General features: G+C 39.4%; 1 protein-coding gene across 5 annotated transcripts in view; it reads right to left on the bottom strand.

Annotated features, from left to right (window-relative positions):
* Positions 1-4,541: 4,541 nt before the first annotated feature.
* ST3GAL6 (ST3 beta-galactoside alpha-2,3-sialyltransferase 6) overlaps positions 4,542-13,976 on the bottom strand; it is a 70,306-nt gene continuing 60,871 nt past the window's right edge. For 4 of the 5 annotated variants that reach the window (XM_019633272.1, XM_019633270.1, XM_019633269.1 and 1 more), the window contains 4 exons: positions 10,900-11,086; positions 10,661-10,798; positions 6,739-6,891; positions 4,542-5,394 (listed from right to left, as the gene is read on the bottom strand). In XM_019633272.1, coding sequence (XP_019488817.1) covers positions 5,308-5,394; positions 6,739-6,891; positions 10,661-10,798; positions 10,900-11,086 — 565 coding nt within the window. In that variant the 3' untranslated portion in view covers positions 4,542-5,307. Of the gene's footprint in view, positions 5,395-6,738; positions 6,892-10,660; positions 10,799-10,899; positions 11,087-12,269; positions 12,399-13,976 lie in introns of those variants that run through there. The other variant, XM_019633273.1, reaches the window with a different exon arrangement.

Raw genomic sequence — 13,976 nt, 5'->3', positions numbered from 1 at the left:
CAATGGGATTGTTCCTAGGAGAGCTGTGAAAAGTTGAGGGCTTCTGAGTGGACACTGCAAATGTGACCTGCTTATATTTGCCACAGTGAAAGGCAAAAATCATTCCTCAGAAGTAATATACGAGTGAATTACCTTAAAACAAAAAATTACCGGAATTGACTAGATACAGATTTTCCTTTGAATCAAGATATTTTTTTATTTTTAGTCAAATAAAAAAATACTTCTGAATTTCAGTTTTCCACAGTAAACTATTACAAGAACTATAAACACAACATGTATTCTTCAACTCTGCGTAATTGTGCCCTTGTGCCCTCGTCTGTGCAGTGAGAGGTGTGAGTAGTTCTTTATATCAATCATACCTAAAGAAGAGATGTGACAGCATCCTAGCACGTGAAAATTCATGTCTAGTTTTTGATACCTCTGGGCAGCTTCCTTGTCACTACTTGCCCAGAACTAGTTTTAGATGGTGAAGTAGAAATCATCTGCTATTTATTAGCCTATAATGTAAAAACCATGTTGAAAAGTCTTTAGACTGGCAACATGACATGAGAAACCGACCATATGATTAAAATTTGATATCCCTCCTTCTATAAACCTTAGTTTGTAGACTTAATATTGAAATGGACCTTTCCATTAGGTTCTAGTCATTTCTGTTGGCCTGGGCCACCAGATTATAATGTTGCCATAATTTGCTCAATTTTACTAAAGATGAACAGTCTTCATTTTGCTGCTTCCATGAGTATATCAGTATCTAAAACATTGCTTCAAAATACAACTGTTTATTTCTACAGCCTCCCTGCCCTCTAGTTGTATGATTTTGTTGGTTTTATTTTCATCTGCTTTTACTTTTCTAGACACACTGTGAGGCATAATTTTATTCATTAAAAAAAACCAATACATAATTTGTTTCAAAATATTTGAAACAAAAAGCACAGATTTTGAACTTTTATTAAAACATATGAATGTGTAAAGCACATGTATTAACGCAGTCATCCCCTTTCAGGTGGGAAGAGAGTAAACCAATTGCTTTATTTTTTTATTCATCCTTAGTACACAGAGAATAAATAGACTTTTCCTCAAATCATATGCCTTTTCGAAGCTTTAAGAGAAATGTTTTCAGTAACTATTTCATTTTCCCAAAGATGCTTGCTATTTTTGTCTTAATTATGTGCACCTGTTTTTCCCATGGAACTTTTTTTTTTGTTTGGAAAGCAAACGTTTTCTTAAATGATGCATGTTTTAAGACTTGATTCCTATTGCCACTCTGCTGTCCTTTAATTACCAATCATTTTTACAAATACCTAGTTTTTACCACTTTTATATATTTTACTTTCCAAGTGAGAGCTGAGCCTGATACAAAGGGTTGTTCTGGTTGTGTACTTTTCCTTTTATTCATTTGTATGATTTCATATTAGAGTTTTGGATTTTGTTTTGCTTTTGTTTTGTTTTTACATTTATATGTCTGATACACATATACAGCTTTGGAGACAATCAAGTAACAACTGAAAATGTGAAGTAAGTAACCATGTTTTTACAAAATTTCCTTGAATTTCTATTCTTTGCTTGAAACATGTAAAAGACTTAAGTCACTGTGGTTTATTGGATTAAATTTTTTCCTGTTAATGCAATTTTAAAAGTAGAATCAGACAGTGGTGCAGTAAGTGTGGCCACTACCCGTTTCATAAAATGTCACTGACTTCACTGTTACTTGATCTTAGGAACCAGCACAGTTAAAGATAAGATATTGTGAATGCTGATTTATATTTTATTAAAAGCTATAAATCTAAATAGATCCTATTATATATGCAGGGTCTAGTCCAGTTATTTAAGTTCATTTTCACTATTTGCACTTTGCATTGAAGAATGGGTTTATTCGCTTATGAAATGGTTCAAATAGAGAATTTATACAGTGATTGAAATTATGACGTTATGTATACATTTGCCTTTCCCCTCAAGGCGGGGGGCGGGGCGTGTGTGCAGAAAGTGAGCTCATCTTAATATGAATGTGGCTGTAATTCAGTGGAAAGTGATAAAGCTTGAACTTACTTGCCTTGGCTCCACATTGTCATCTGGAGAGCAAGAGGGCTATAAAAACATCGTGTCAGATGATACAATTAGAATAGATTATGCTTTTCACACCTTCTTAAGAGAAATCAGTGAGGCTCTACCTGAAAAAAATGTACCTATTAGTTCTGCCATTTGGTTTTGAACTTGAAGTCCCTAAACTGCATAATCTAAATAACAGTTGGATGGCTATTAAAGTTCTTTTTAGGTCAACTGTGGCACCAATTCTCACGTAATCCAACTTGTAACTAATTTCTTCATCTCTTTTTTTTTTTTTTTTGGCACTGGGAAAGGTGGAAACAAAACACGTATTGAAATACATATTAGAAATAAAAATGGCTTGAGTGTCAGTGATATTCTCTCAGAATGTACTTTTCTTACCTCGGCATGTACTGTAGTCACTCAGTATTTGTATATGTTGCTAGAATTTAGATTGTATAAATAGTGAGATTTAAATGTGTTCATGTGTTTTTAATAAATTGTAAATATGTGTCTTGCTCGGACTTTTTTTTTTTTTTTTGCCTTAATTAAAACCACCTTGAGGTTTGTAGCCTTTTCTTATACTACACAAAATGCCAAATTCCTCAATTTTGACATGAGTCAGAAATATTTTGGCCACTATTAGAGTCTTCAGAGTAACATTTGGAAAATACCACCATTGGTTTTGACTTTGACTTTTTCTGTAGCCAGCAGCATCCTTTTTGAAGCCGGAATTACTTCACATCCAACTGAACTTCAGCAGTCAAGCTGCAACCGATGGCTATGTGGTCGGAGGGAGTCACCCTGCACACGTGGACTCGTCTAGTGCCTGCCTTTTCCATCTCAGTTATTAGAAAAACCAAATGAAACTGTAGTACTAGGCACACATATGCTAGTAACGGAACGTAGATCATATTTACTGTCTAGGATCAGGACAACTACTAATTTCCCAAGTCTTTTTTTTTTCTTTAAAGATTTTATTGAGGAATTGGGGGAGGGGAACAGCGTTGGGGAACTGGGGAAGGGGAACAGACAAGTTGCTGTCCTTTTGTTCTTCAATCTAGTTATGGAGGACGTCGCTTCACTGGCCCATGTTGGTATTATCATTGCGCTCTTCCCAGGTGAGGCAGGTGCTCGCCAGCCATTGGACGGCGGCTCTCGGCAGCTCACGAAAGCTCACGTCTGCTGCTGGCCAGCTCCACTGCAGCCTACGCCGGCAACTCATGGCAGCTCATCTCCAGGTCGAGCTGTTGTTCACCATCTTAGCTGTAGAGGGCGCAGCATCACTGGCCTAATGTGGGATCCGAACTGGGGCTCTGTTGCTCAGAGCTGGAGTTTCAAGCCAACTCCTAACCAACGCACCACTTGGCCGGCCCTTCCAAGTGCTTTTTGAGTACTTCGTTTATTCCTGTTTCTGCTCTAATATTTCACCCTTTATACACTCTCTTCAGAGGCAGGTTGGTTGTCAGTAACACCATCACTATCTCCCCGTGAGAATTGTTGTTGAAAAGATACTCTCTCAGCTCTCTCAACTTCAAGGGTGAAATTCAGGGAATCAATAACATGGTTAAATGTAACTAGTTTGCGGTTTGACTCACCACATAGCTCACTGTCTGGCCACCTATAATTAGGCTTTGTTTGCAGTTTGATCCATCCCGATATTCATCTGTTTTCTCTTTGTTTCTCCCCTCACTGATTAACTGAAGAACTCTGTTCTCTTTCTCAAGGCTACTCATACCTCATTAATTAACAACATCCTAATCTAGAAAGAGCAATTTCCTAATCCTCAGGCGCCCGGACACCGAAATCCAATTTACAATTTATTGCAGTTTTTACTGGTGACACATAGTCCCAGGCCTCGATGGCCTGAGTCCAGAGTCTGGAAATAACGTCATCTCCAAACAGACCAGACCCCAGGAAGCGATGTCAGCCCTCGGACCTGCCTGCTCGACCCCTGCCCCCTTTCCTTTATTCTTCTTCCTGTGTACCTATGAAACCTCCTGACTGGCCTAGAAACAGGGAGGTGGCCTTTGGACAGGAGTCTGCCATCCTCCCAGAATGCCAGCATTCCAAATAAACCTACTTTTCTTTCCACCAACCATGTCTCTTGATTTTTAACTTTTTCAAGCGGCAGGCAGCCGAACCTTAGCACGGTATCAATGCCTCTTCTGACAGCTTATGATTCCATCATTCTTATAACTTCTGTTCTCTTCCTTTCTCTGTCACCCCACCCCACTGTAGCCTTTAGTTATATGCATTAAAATGGAAGTGGGACTAGCTCACCACATTTGTAGGGCTAGCTTGTTTGCATCAGCTTGGATTCTTCTCTGGTGCACCCTAGGTAGTAGTCAGGTCCACTTTTCATTTGAAGATGAGGTTTTTCATGAAAATACCATTTAAATCCAAAAACAGCTTGACTTTTAAGGGTTTACTTGTGTCTTCTTCATCTTATAATAAACTTTTAAAATTTGAAGAATTAAACCAGGCAAAACACAACGTTTAAGAATTTTCTTGAGCTTGCCTAACTCAGCTTCTTTGTATAAACTTTTTATTTCTTTAAAATAATTCAGTCACCAGACTTTAGTAATTGCATTCTTTGGCTATGGACTCATCCAGAATTTCATGTTTAGCCTATTTCCTTCAACTTAACAAAAAAATACCGTCTTCATTCTACCTAATTATTCATCATAATCATGGGTTACTTAATTGCAAGGAAAAAAGTCTAATTAAACCAGTATGATCTTAGATTTCCATAACCATCCATGCTCCTGTATTCAGGGCTGGTTTTAAATTCAAATCACGTTCCTCAAATAGAACTAAACAGTCATCGGATATAGGCCTGAAGTGCTTCTAGTTTGTACATCAAGGCACAAGCACATGCCAATTCCCCACCAATTTACAGGAGCCAAATTATACCCCTCAAAATGGCATCTTCTATTCAAATTGGTTGCAGTGAATGTAAATCCCCTTACTTATTAGGAAGCCAAACACCTCAGAAAAATTAACCTTATTTAAAAAATAATGCAATCAAAACTTATTTCCCTGATAACTAAATATCTTAGTTTTCATAAATTAAATATATTCACAGAAATTAAGCTGGTGGTTATGAATCACCAAGCAGTAATAATATCTGTATATATGACATGTACATCTGACATATTTAAAAATAAACTAAAAATTGCAGTATAAAAATAAAACTAATACTGTTATCTGCTGAGTCTAGAGAGTCAGGCTTGAGTCAAGTTGATTGCTGAGTCTGTAGAGTCAATCTTCAGTCAAGTTGATTACAAAGTTTTTTTCTATAATGTCCTTCAAAAAGAGCTGCTCTGCAGTCACATTGTGATATGCATTCTAAAGAAGAAAAAAAAGAAAACCACCATTTCTCCCAATCTCAAAAGTATTAACAGCAGCAGCCATAGAATACGCTGTCTCTAAAAAGCTTCCGAATGGAAACCTCAAGTAGCATGTGGCGTGGACTTTTTAACTTGTTACCTTTCTAATTTCTTTGTCTTTACTCATTCATGTGCCAACACTTTCCCTAAAGCCCACTCTTTCCACTTACACCATCACATAAGTAAGAGGCTCCCTCACATCACCTCGTCCCCTAATCTACTGAATCGTGGTGGGACTCTAGAGACCAAGATTATAAATCCAAATGGGTTGATCACTTTAATAAAAGCAGCACCTGGAACTCAAATCAGCCTGGAGATAATTGCTATCAAGCATGGTTCACTTTAAGATGTGTTTTTAAAAAATAATTCTGCTCTGTTGATGGATATCCTAATTTTCCTCAGGCAGGTGTTTTACTGTTCTGTTCTTTAGGTGGCTGTAGAAATACCAAATGTGCTACAGGAATGATGAGGGCTGAGGAGAAATGAGCCCGAAGTCTGTCCCAGCATCTAACTGGTGAGCTACCCAACTGTTGGTCTTACATTGCCGGGGAGGGCACCAAAGGACTGGATTAAGATCTAACCTGAATTAGACCACTGCAGTTTACCTAGCATTTGGGGATGATGACTTAAAGGGGACTGATTTCATGGGATATATTGATATCCTTTATAGCACATCCTTCATATTTCAATATTAAAAGTGTACAGACAACATTTTAATCTTATCACTTGTGATGTGCCACTAATCTAAGTTAGAATTAGGAAAATAGAAAACTTCACACTCAGTCAATTAAAATAAAAATTTTAAGGATCAAATCTACCATTGATCCCTAATTCAAGAGAAGCATGATCTAGTAAAAAAAGGTTTACAAGCTTTCTGACCATGAAGACTCTTTCATGGGGTTAAAATATTATAGACCTTCTGTCTACTTAACTGAAATAAGACATGAAAATAATTACTGTGAGCATGGCAGTGCTTTAAGGTGAATTTATAATATCTCAAACAGGTTGTATGTATGTATATTTAATGCAAATATGATGCAGTATCTAAGATAAGACTTGGTCCCTATGTGGGTTTGATGATACTTGACACTAACAGATTCTCCCAAGGGTCTGAGGCCCACAGATTAGGAATTGGTGCTGTAGTAAGAAGAACTCTGGACTTGAGTCCTAATTTCAGCACTTGGTAGCTCGATCAAGCTCTCAAAAGCTCTTCTCTCAATAAAATGACATGGTGAGAGGAGAGAAAAGAGGCTTCCCAACTCGAAAGATCACAGGTTGTACCAAAGGATGTATGTGTATTTACCTTACTCATCAAAGACATGGTGGCATTCCCGTAATAGTGCAAAGGACTCTTGAGGTCAGAAAAGTTGTATTTAAAACCAGCAAGGTGAACTTCATGACATATGTGAAATGCCAGAGTGATGGCGATAATTCCCGTCGTTGGGTGTTTGGGTTTCTGGGGGAGGAAATAAAACGTTTTAAAAATCCAAACGAGATACTTGTTCTTAAAGCATATGTGGGTGGCTTAGTCTGATAAACATTTAATCGGGGGAGAAATATTTAAACCTTCATTGTGCCCTAAGCCTCCAGCCCCAAACAGTTTAATACCCTAACTGAAAAGAATATAAAGTGTGACTGAAATCTTAGAAAAATCTTTCAAATAAAACTTAACTGCAGTTTTAGCCCAGAGGACACATGAAATGAAACAACACTGGGAGCTTTAAGGAAAAAGATCCTGCCGCCTTGTAGAAAAAGCCAAGGCTGAACCCACCATGTCTGAAATGTAAGGACAGCTTAAGTCGCTAATGGATAGGATCACGGTAAAAGGCCTCATATAAATTAGCCTGAAAATAGCTCTATTTTATGATAATTTAGTTCTCGGGAAAGACTAACTTTAAGCAAGTAACTTCAGTGATAAATTGTACTAGTAAGTATCTGACTAGAAGACAAAGATTCCAGATGTATACGTAATAACGTCACAATCTCAACTGGATCATGAGCAAAAAAAGAAAAAGAAATCCTCCATCCCCTTCCCATATACATATACTTGAAGAATGCTATAATAGGTATTTGACATGAGGGTCTTGGCATTCAGTTTTAATTCTGAGTAGGATGGCCTTCACAGGCAAACAAAATATATCTTAAACATTCAACACAACAATTAAAGGAGATTTCCTTTGAATTAAATGTTTCATACAGATCCCATGGAAATTACATATTATGATTTTGAGTAAAAGAAAAAAAATCAAACACCGGGAGGCAAGCTTTTCTGGAAGCCTAACAGGCTTTCGCATAAGCTTTACCTCCTGCACTATTGTGACTCCACCCCAAACCTCAGCCATCTGCTGCAGAAGGAAGTTAATGGTTGGGTTAAAAACCTAGGAGTCATCCAGCCTCACTGATCCTATCACTTTTCCCCTCTCCTGTACCTCTTCATGTCCTGTGCTTCCTTTCATCACACCTTAGAGTACTTCATCATCATCATCATTCCGGTATGGAGACCTTCAGTTCTCTTCTGCACTCATCCCCCACAGTACCTGTGTTATCAACCTGGCAGCATTTTAATAATCCTGGTGAAACCCACACCCAAGCAGAACTGGGCAAGAGAAAACAGCATACTTGCTTGGTCGCACATTACATTTATGACCAAAGTCTCAAGGGGGCACTCAGTAGGTCCAGAAATCCAATTACATTCCCCTAGTAAGTTTCTATTCCTACTCTCCAGGATGACCATTTTATATTGCTCCTCCAGCAGCCCTAGCCTCCTTCCTTCAAATTAACAAATTAATCCTTATTTTTCTAAAAAACCCAAAACAATCGCACAAGAACTACATCTTCATATCTCCAAATCTACCTTCATCTTTACCCATATTTTCAGTGCTCCTCTTACATGGATGAGGTGTCCTTGTTTTTACCTATAGCCAACCTCTCCAATCCTACACTATATTTATCCCATCTCTTCTCTCAATGATCCACTTTCTCCCCTCATCATCAGTGTTTTCCTTTAATGAATCACTCCCTTCAGTTTACAAACACATCTACCTTTAACAAAAACAAAAACAAAGAAACATACTGTCTTGGATCCTAGGTTCTCTCCCAACCATTTCTCTGCTTCCTTTTCTAGCAAAACTCCATTAAAGATTTGCCTCCACTTGCCTGTGTCCCCTGTGCTCTTTAACCCAATTCAGACAGGCTTTCTTCCTTTCTTACTCTGGTCCATATCACCAGTATGACCACATGTTTCCAGAACCAGGGTCTCTTATTTGTGTTCAACCTCTGGATGGCATCTGACATGGCCGACCTCTCTGAAATACAGATTTGGCTTCTAGGACACCATGTCTTCCTACTGGAACTTTAGTACAACTGGTTCTAACACCATGTCTAAATAAGATCAGGGTCATTCAGTGCTTTCGGAGCTAAAAAGACACTACCTAAAAAAAAAAAAAAGCAAGGGATAAATCTGATCTTCCTCACTTAGAAAAATAAAAGCTGAAACATCACAAAACACATTCAGAAGTTGTCCTTTTCACCTCACAATTACTAAGAAACTATTAAGAAGCCATCCTTTCCTCTCAAGATTACTAACAAATAGGTTTCAATTTAAAATACTTATTTTTTTGACTTGGGAATTCCATTTTCAGGCATCCTACAGAAATCGCACAAGTGTGCAGAAAATCTTTATAAGCATGTACATTTCTCTGTTATTTATAGAGGAAAGCTGGATTCAAATCTAAATTTCTCTAAATAGGGGAATCATTAATTAAGTGGAGCGGGAAATAGAACAATACTGATGGTATAATTGCAATTATATTGAACAAAGTATACATATGCGTTTGTAAATGCATAGAAAATAGTCTAGAAGGATATAAAAGGCAAAAAAGCTTGGGAGATAATGTGAGTTATTGAAGAAAGAGAAGGAGGTTCTCTTTGTTTTTAGTATTCCTTTGCAAGTTGTTTGATTTTAAGCATGTAATACTTTAGAATTTTTATCATGCTAAAGAAAAGATACATGACGTGTGTTTCTTGGAATTTTCCCTGACTACAAAGAGAGGGGGGAAAAAAAACCCCTTCATTTCAGCTAAGATACCATGTTATACAGTTACTCAGTCTTCAAATGAAAAACATATCTCTGCCACTACAGATCTAGACATTGTTTTCTTGGGAATGTAGACAAACAGGGCAACAAAAGTCAAAGTCAATACGATTTTAACTAAAGAATGTGGAGTTTCGGGCCGGCCGAGTGGCGCGATGGTTAAGAACTCGCTTGGGATGCCAGAGGGCCCCGGTTCGGATCCCACATATGAGGGCCAGTGACACTGCCCTCCGCAGCTGAGATGCTGAACAACAGCTCAACCTGGAGCTGGGCTGCCATGAGTCGCCGGCGACGGTGTGGGCTGCAGTCCCTGTGGTAGTGGGTTGCCATGGGCTACCGTGTGTGGCCAGCAGCCAGCGTGAGTGGCCAGCAGCCGCAGTGAGCGGCCGTCCAGAAGCCGGCGACTGATCTGCCTCGCCAGAGAAGAGCGCAATGATGGTGCCAACTTGGGCCAGTGAAGCAACATCCTCCACAACTAGATTGAAGAACAAAACGACAGCAACTTGTCTGTTCCCCTTCCCCAACTCCCCAGCACTGTTCCCATCCCCCCAATTCCCCAATAAAAATCTAAAAAAAAAAAAAAAAAAGAATGTGGAGTTTCAAAACTTATCAATATTGATGTAACTACCATTTTCTGAGAATTCAGTGCCAGTGTCTCTGTGCCTGCAGAAATATTTCCAGACGACCTTACTGTCCTTCCTCACCTTTTAAATACTTTCTCCTGTAATATCACTATCACAGATTACTTCAGACCATTCTTTTTGGCCTGAAAGCCATGCACTTGTGCCAAAAACAGCCTTGCTAATCCTCTGAACACAGCCCGCCCCTCAAGCCCCGCCCCCTCGCCGCAGAACACTGCGGACGAGGTTATGAGAGAGGAGCCATTTGGACATGGAGGAGGAGACCGCAGCAAGGCCCTGCAAGGGCAGGAAAAAACCTCCACTTAAGATTCGTTCTTGTAACCTGAAAAACAAAGATACTATCCACAGATACCTAATTTCACTAACTCAGACGAGGTCCTCAAAAGCCACCTCATAAGCTGTGGTTCTCACAGTTTCCAAGACCACCAGGGTTCCTCTGTCCTACTCCAGCCAGATATTTAGTTTGAAAGAGGACAAAGAAAAATACGTACCTGATTTTTGGGGAACACTTTTGGGAAATTAAGCAGTTCATAAGCTGCAGTTCTGATAATGAAAGGATCTAATATTCTGATTTGATATGGTTTATAGATCAGGTTTAAGGCTGGTTTCTTCCAAAAACCATTAGTGTTCTGAAATAAAGAATACAGAAAATAAAACATTGTGGTTGTCTTTTTTTATGGGGGGGGGGCCCTGAAAGTAATCGGAAGGCAGATCAATTTTGCCAACTTACTATTTTGCCACCCGACAGCAGCTCCCACAGCCACTTTAAATCATGCGGCTTGAAAGCAGTGAGAATCGCCGTAGTATTAGGATCACTGTGTTTGGGATCTGAAAAAACAGATTCCGGATAAAAAAGTCGGAAGGTTGTCCTTCTCCCCACTTCCTCTTCATGTCCTAAAACAGGACCATTATTCATTCTGTGGGTAGTAAAACACACAAGAAATGTAGACCAGGTGCAGTATGAGCTGTTTCCATCACAGTTCTCAGAGGTTTCAAAGCTGGATAAACATCGTCAGCCATGTATCCAGTACTCTAAAGGCACAAGGCAATCGACCAGGCTTCAACACATAACAACCAAGGAAATAATCCCTTTTGTGACACAGCTACTTGATTAAAGGCAGAAACTTGCATTTGTATTTGACAATTAATTGCGGGGTCACTGGTAATTCAGTTTTACCTCCAGGAAAACTGAAGGCTAAATAAAACAAATGGGAACATAAGAACCACTGAATGCTAGAGGTAAAAGAGAACTTGGAAGACATCCCAACAAAACCTTGGATTTACAGATAAGGGCACGGAAGTCCAGAGGGAGAAAGTTACTTGCCCAAGGTTACGTGGATGTGTGTCTAAGTGACTGACAGGCAAGAATCACATTTAAGGTGAAGACCCATCAAAATCATTATGCTATGAAAATAACAATATAAAATTGCTGTATTATACACAGCCACAGCCAAATGAATGTTGCTAGAGTGAACTGAAGAATCACAGAGGAACTGTTGGGTTTGTGTATGTTCAAAGCCAAGGTTAGACATGCACTATGTATGCACACACTGTGAAGGCATGCTATTAAAAGGAATGCTTTGGTTCCAAAACAATGTCCTCTAGAGTAAATACTGTTTTACCACTGACTCTGTAATATAAGATAGTCTTATTAACATTTAAAATGACTTGCATAATGTGCCCACGGCATTTTCCCACAAGGACTTGCTGTAGTTCTGGACAATCAGATTTTAGACAATTATAGGTAAAGAGATTTGTGTTTCAAAACTTTTGTGGATAAATTTTCACAGCTTTCTAAAAATGGATAATAAACAAAATAAGGTGACCTCACTATGCAGAAACACATACAGTAGTTTGTATAGAAACTACTATAGTAGTTTGTAGTAGAAACAAACAGTAGTTTGTAACCCAGCAAAACACCCACACACTGCCAGGTCATCCTAGTGCATTGCCCAGTGTGAAGCATCCCCACTCTTCAAAAGATTATCCATAGCCATCCCAACACACACAAACTTACCCCAGATGATGACTTTATGTCAACCTTTCATTGAGAAAAAAAATGTCCTCATTTTCCCACCACTCCACCTATGGGACTCTTACCTGTAACCACAATCCCAGTTTTCCTTTCCATTCTAGACGATCAACAACACCTGTGCTCTGGACCCCGCTCCCCTCTTTCTTCACCACACCAGTCTCTTTATTCATTTCCATCAGTATACCAATATGCTCTAGAATCTCCTACCTTCATAAAAGGACACAAAACAGAAAATCCTCCTTTGATTCCATAACCATCTCCAGCGACCATCTCATTTCTCAACTTCCCACCAAAATTCCTTGAGTTGCCTATGCCGGTGTCTCTACTTTCTCACCTGTCATTCTTTCCTCAACCCACTCCAGCTGGGCTGCTCCCCACCTCATGCCTCCAAGTCTGCTTTTGTCGCGTGTCAAGGAGCTTGAGCTCGCCAATCCAGTGGTGAGCTCTGTTCTTATCTTGCATGACCTCTCACCACCACTGGACTTGGTTGATTCCTCTTTCTGTCGTAAAACACTGCTTTCTAGCCTTCTGTGATCACCTCCTGACTCGTCCTACCTCCCTGGTGAATCTTCTCCATCTCTTTTACTCCTTTTCCTTTGTACAACCTCTTAGGTGTTAAATACTCTAAGACTCAGTCCTGGGCCCTCTTTTCTCTCATTCTCCCTGGGAAATCTCACCCAGTCCATGGTGTAAATACAGTTTATCATCTGTTCCCACCAAGACTTGAACCTGTTTATCCAACTGCCTACTTGACTTAACCACTGCAAATCTAATAAGCATCTCAAACCTGAACTTTCATACAGAAATTTTGATTCTCCTCTAAACCTGTGTCTACCCTCGTCTTCCCCAACTCAATAGATGGTACCACGATCTAGCCAATCTCTTAAAAACCGAGGAAAAGGGATCCCATCTCTGCTCCAATCTAATACAGCAACAAATAACAGATAACGCTATCTCTGAAACATGTCTCAATCTATCCACTGCCCTCCTCTGCCATGACAACCCTGTTCCACCATCACCCACCTGAATACAGCAACCTAACTGGCTTCATTTTCATTCTCATCCCTCACATTCTGTTGTCCATGCCACAGTCAGAATATTTTAAAAATAACCAGATCAAATTGCTCTCCTAAAAAATCTTCCAGTTTCCTGCTGTACTTATAAAATCCAAGCTTACAAAGTCTGATCCCAGTTTACACAGCCTGCATCTTGCCCACCTCTTCAGCTTCTGATTGTACCCTCACCCCCAACCTGCTGCCCTTCTACCTCACGGATTTTCTTGCTGCTGCTCTCAAACCCAGGATCATATCCTCCTGAGAACCTGTAGGAAACTCTGCCTCCATTGCTCATCCCTGATCTTCATGTGACTCTCATTGTGCCGTCACTTAGTCCAGTTTAGATGTCCCCTCCTTGTCCACCCTAAAGTATCCACTCAATCATTCTCTATCACATATTTTTAATTGTATGGCATTTATTATATTTCCTTATTTCATTACTGTGTTCTTCCTCTCATTAGAATGTAAGTAAGCTCCACAGGGAACAAGAACATTGTTCTTATTTACTGCTGTATCTCCTGTACTGGTGTATGTACTTAATATGCCTGGCATATTAAGAGGATTTCAGAAATATAAATATGTGCTAAATGAATGTCCTGAAATCTAGGCTTACTCTAGTCAACAACTGAGAGACAAGGTTGTGTAATGTACTTAAAACTATCAAAGCAACTCCTCTTCCTTTAAAAACACAGCTGTGGAGTGGCCAGGTGGCTCAGT

Source organism: Hipposideros armiger, unplaced genomic scaffold (assembly GCF_001890085.2).
Source record: "Hipposideros armiger isolate ML-2016 unplaced genomic scaffold, ASM189008v1 scaffold_1268, whole genome shotgun sequence".
Classification (NCBI taxonomy): domain Eukaryota; kingdom Metazoa; phylum Chordata; class Mammalia; order Chiroptera; family Hipposideridae; genus Hipposideros; species Hipposideros armiger.
This window is presented reverse-complemented; position numbering and strand designations above follow the sequence as displayed.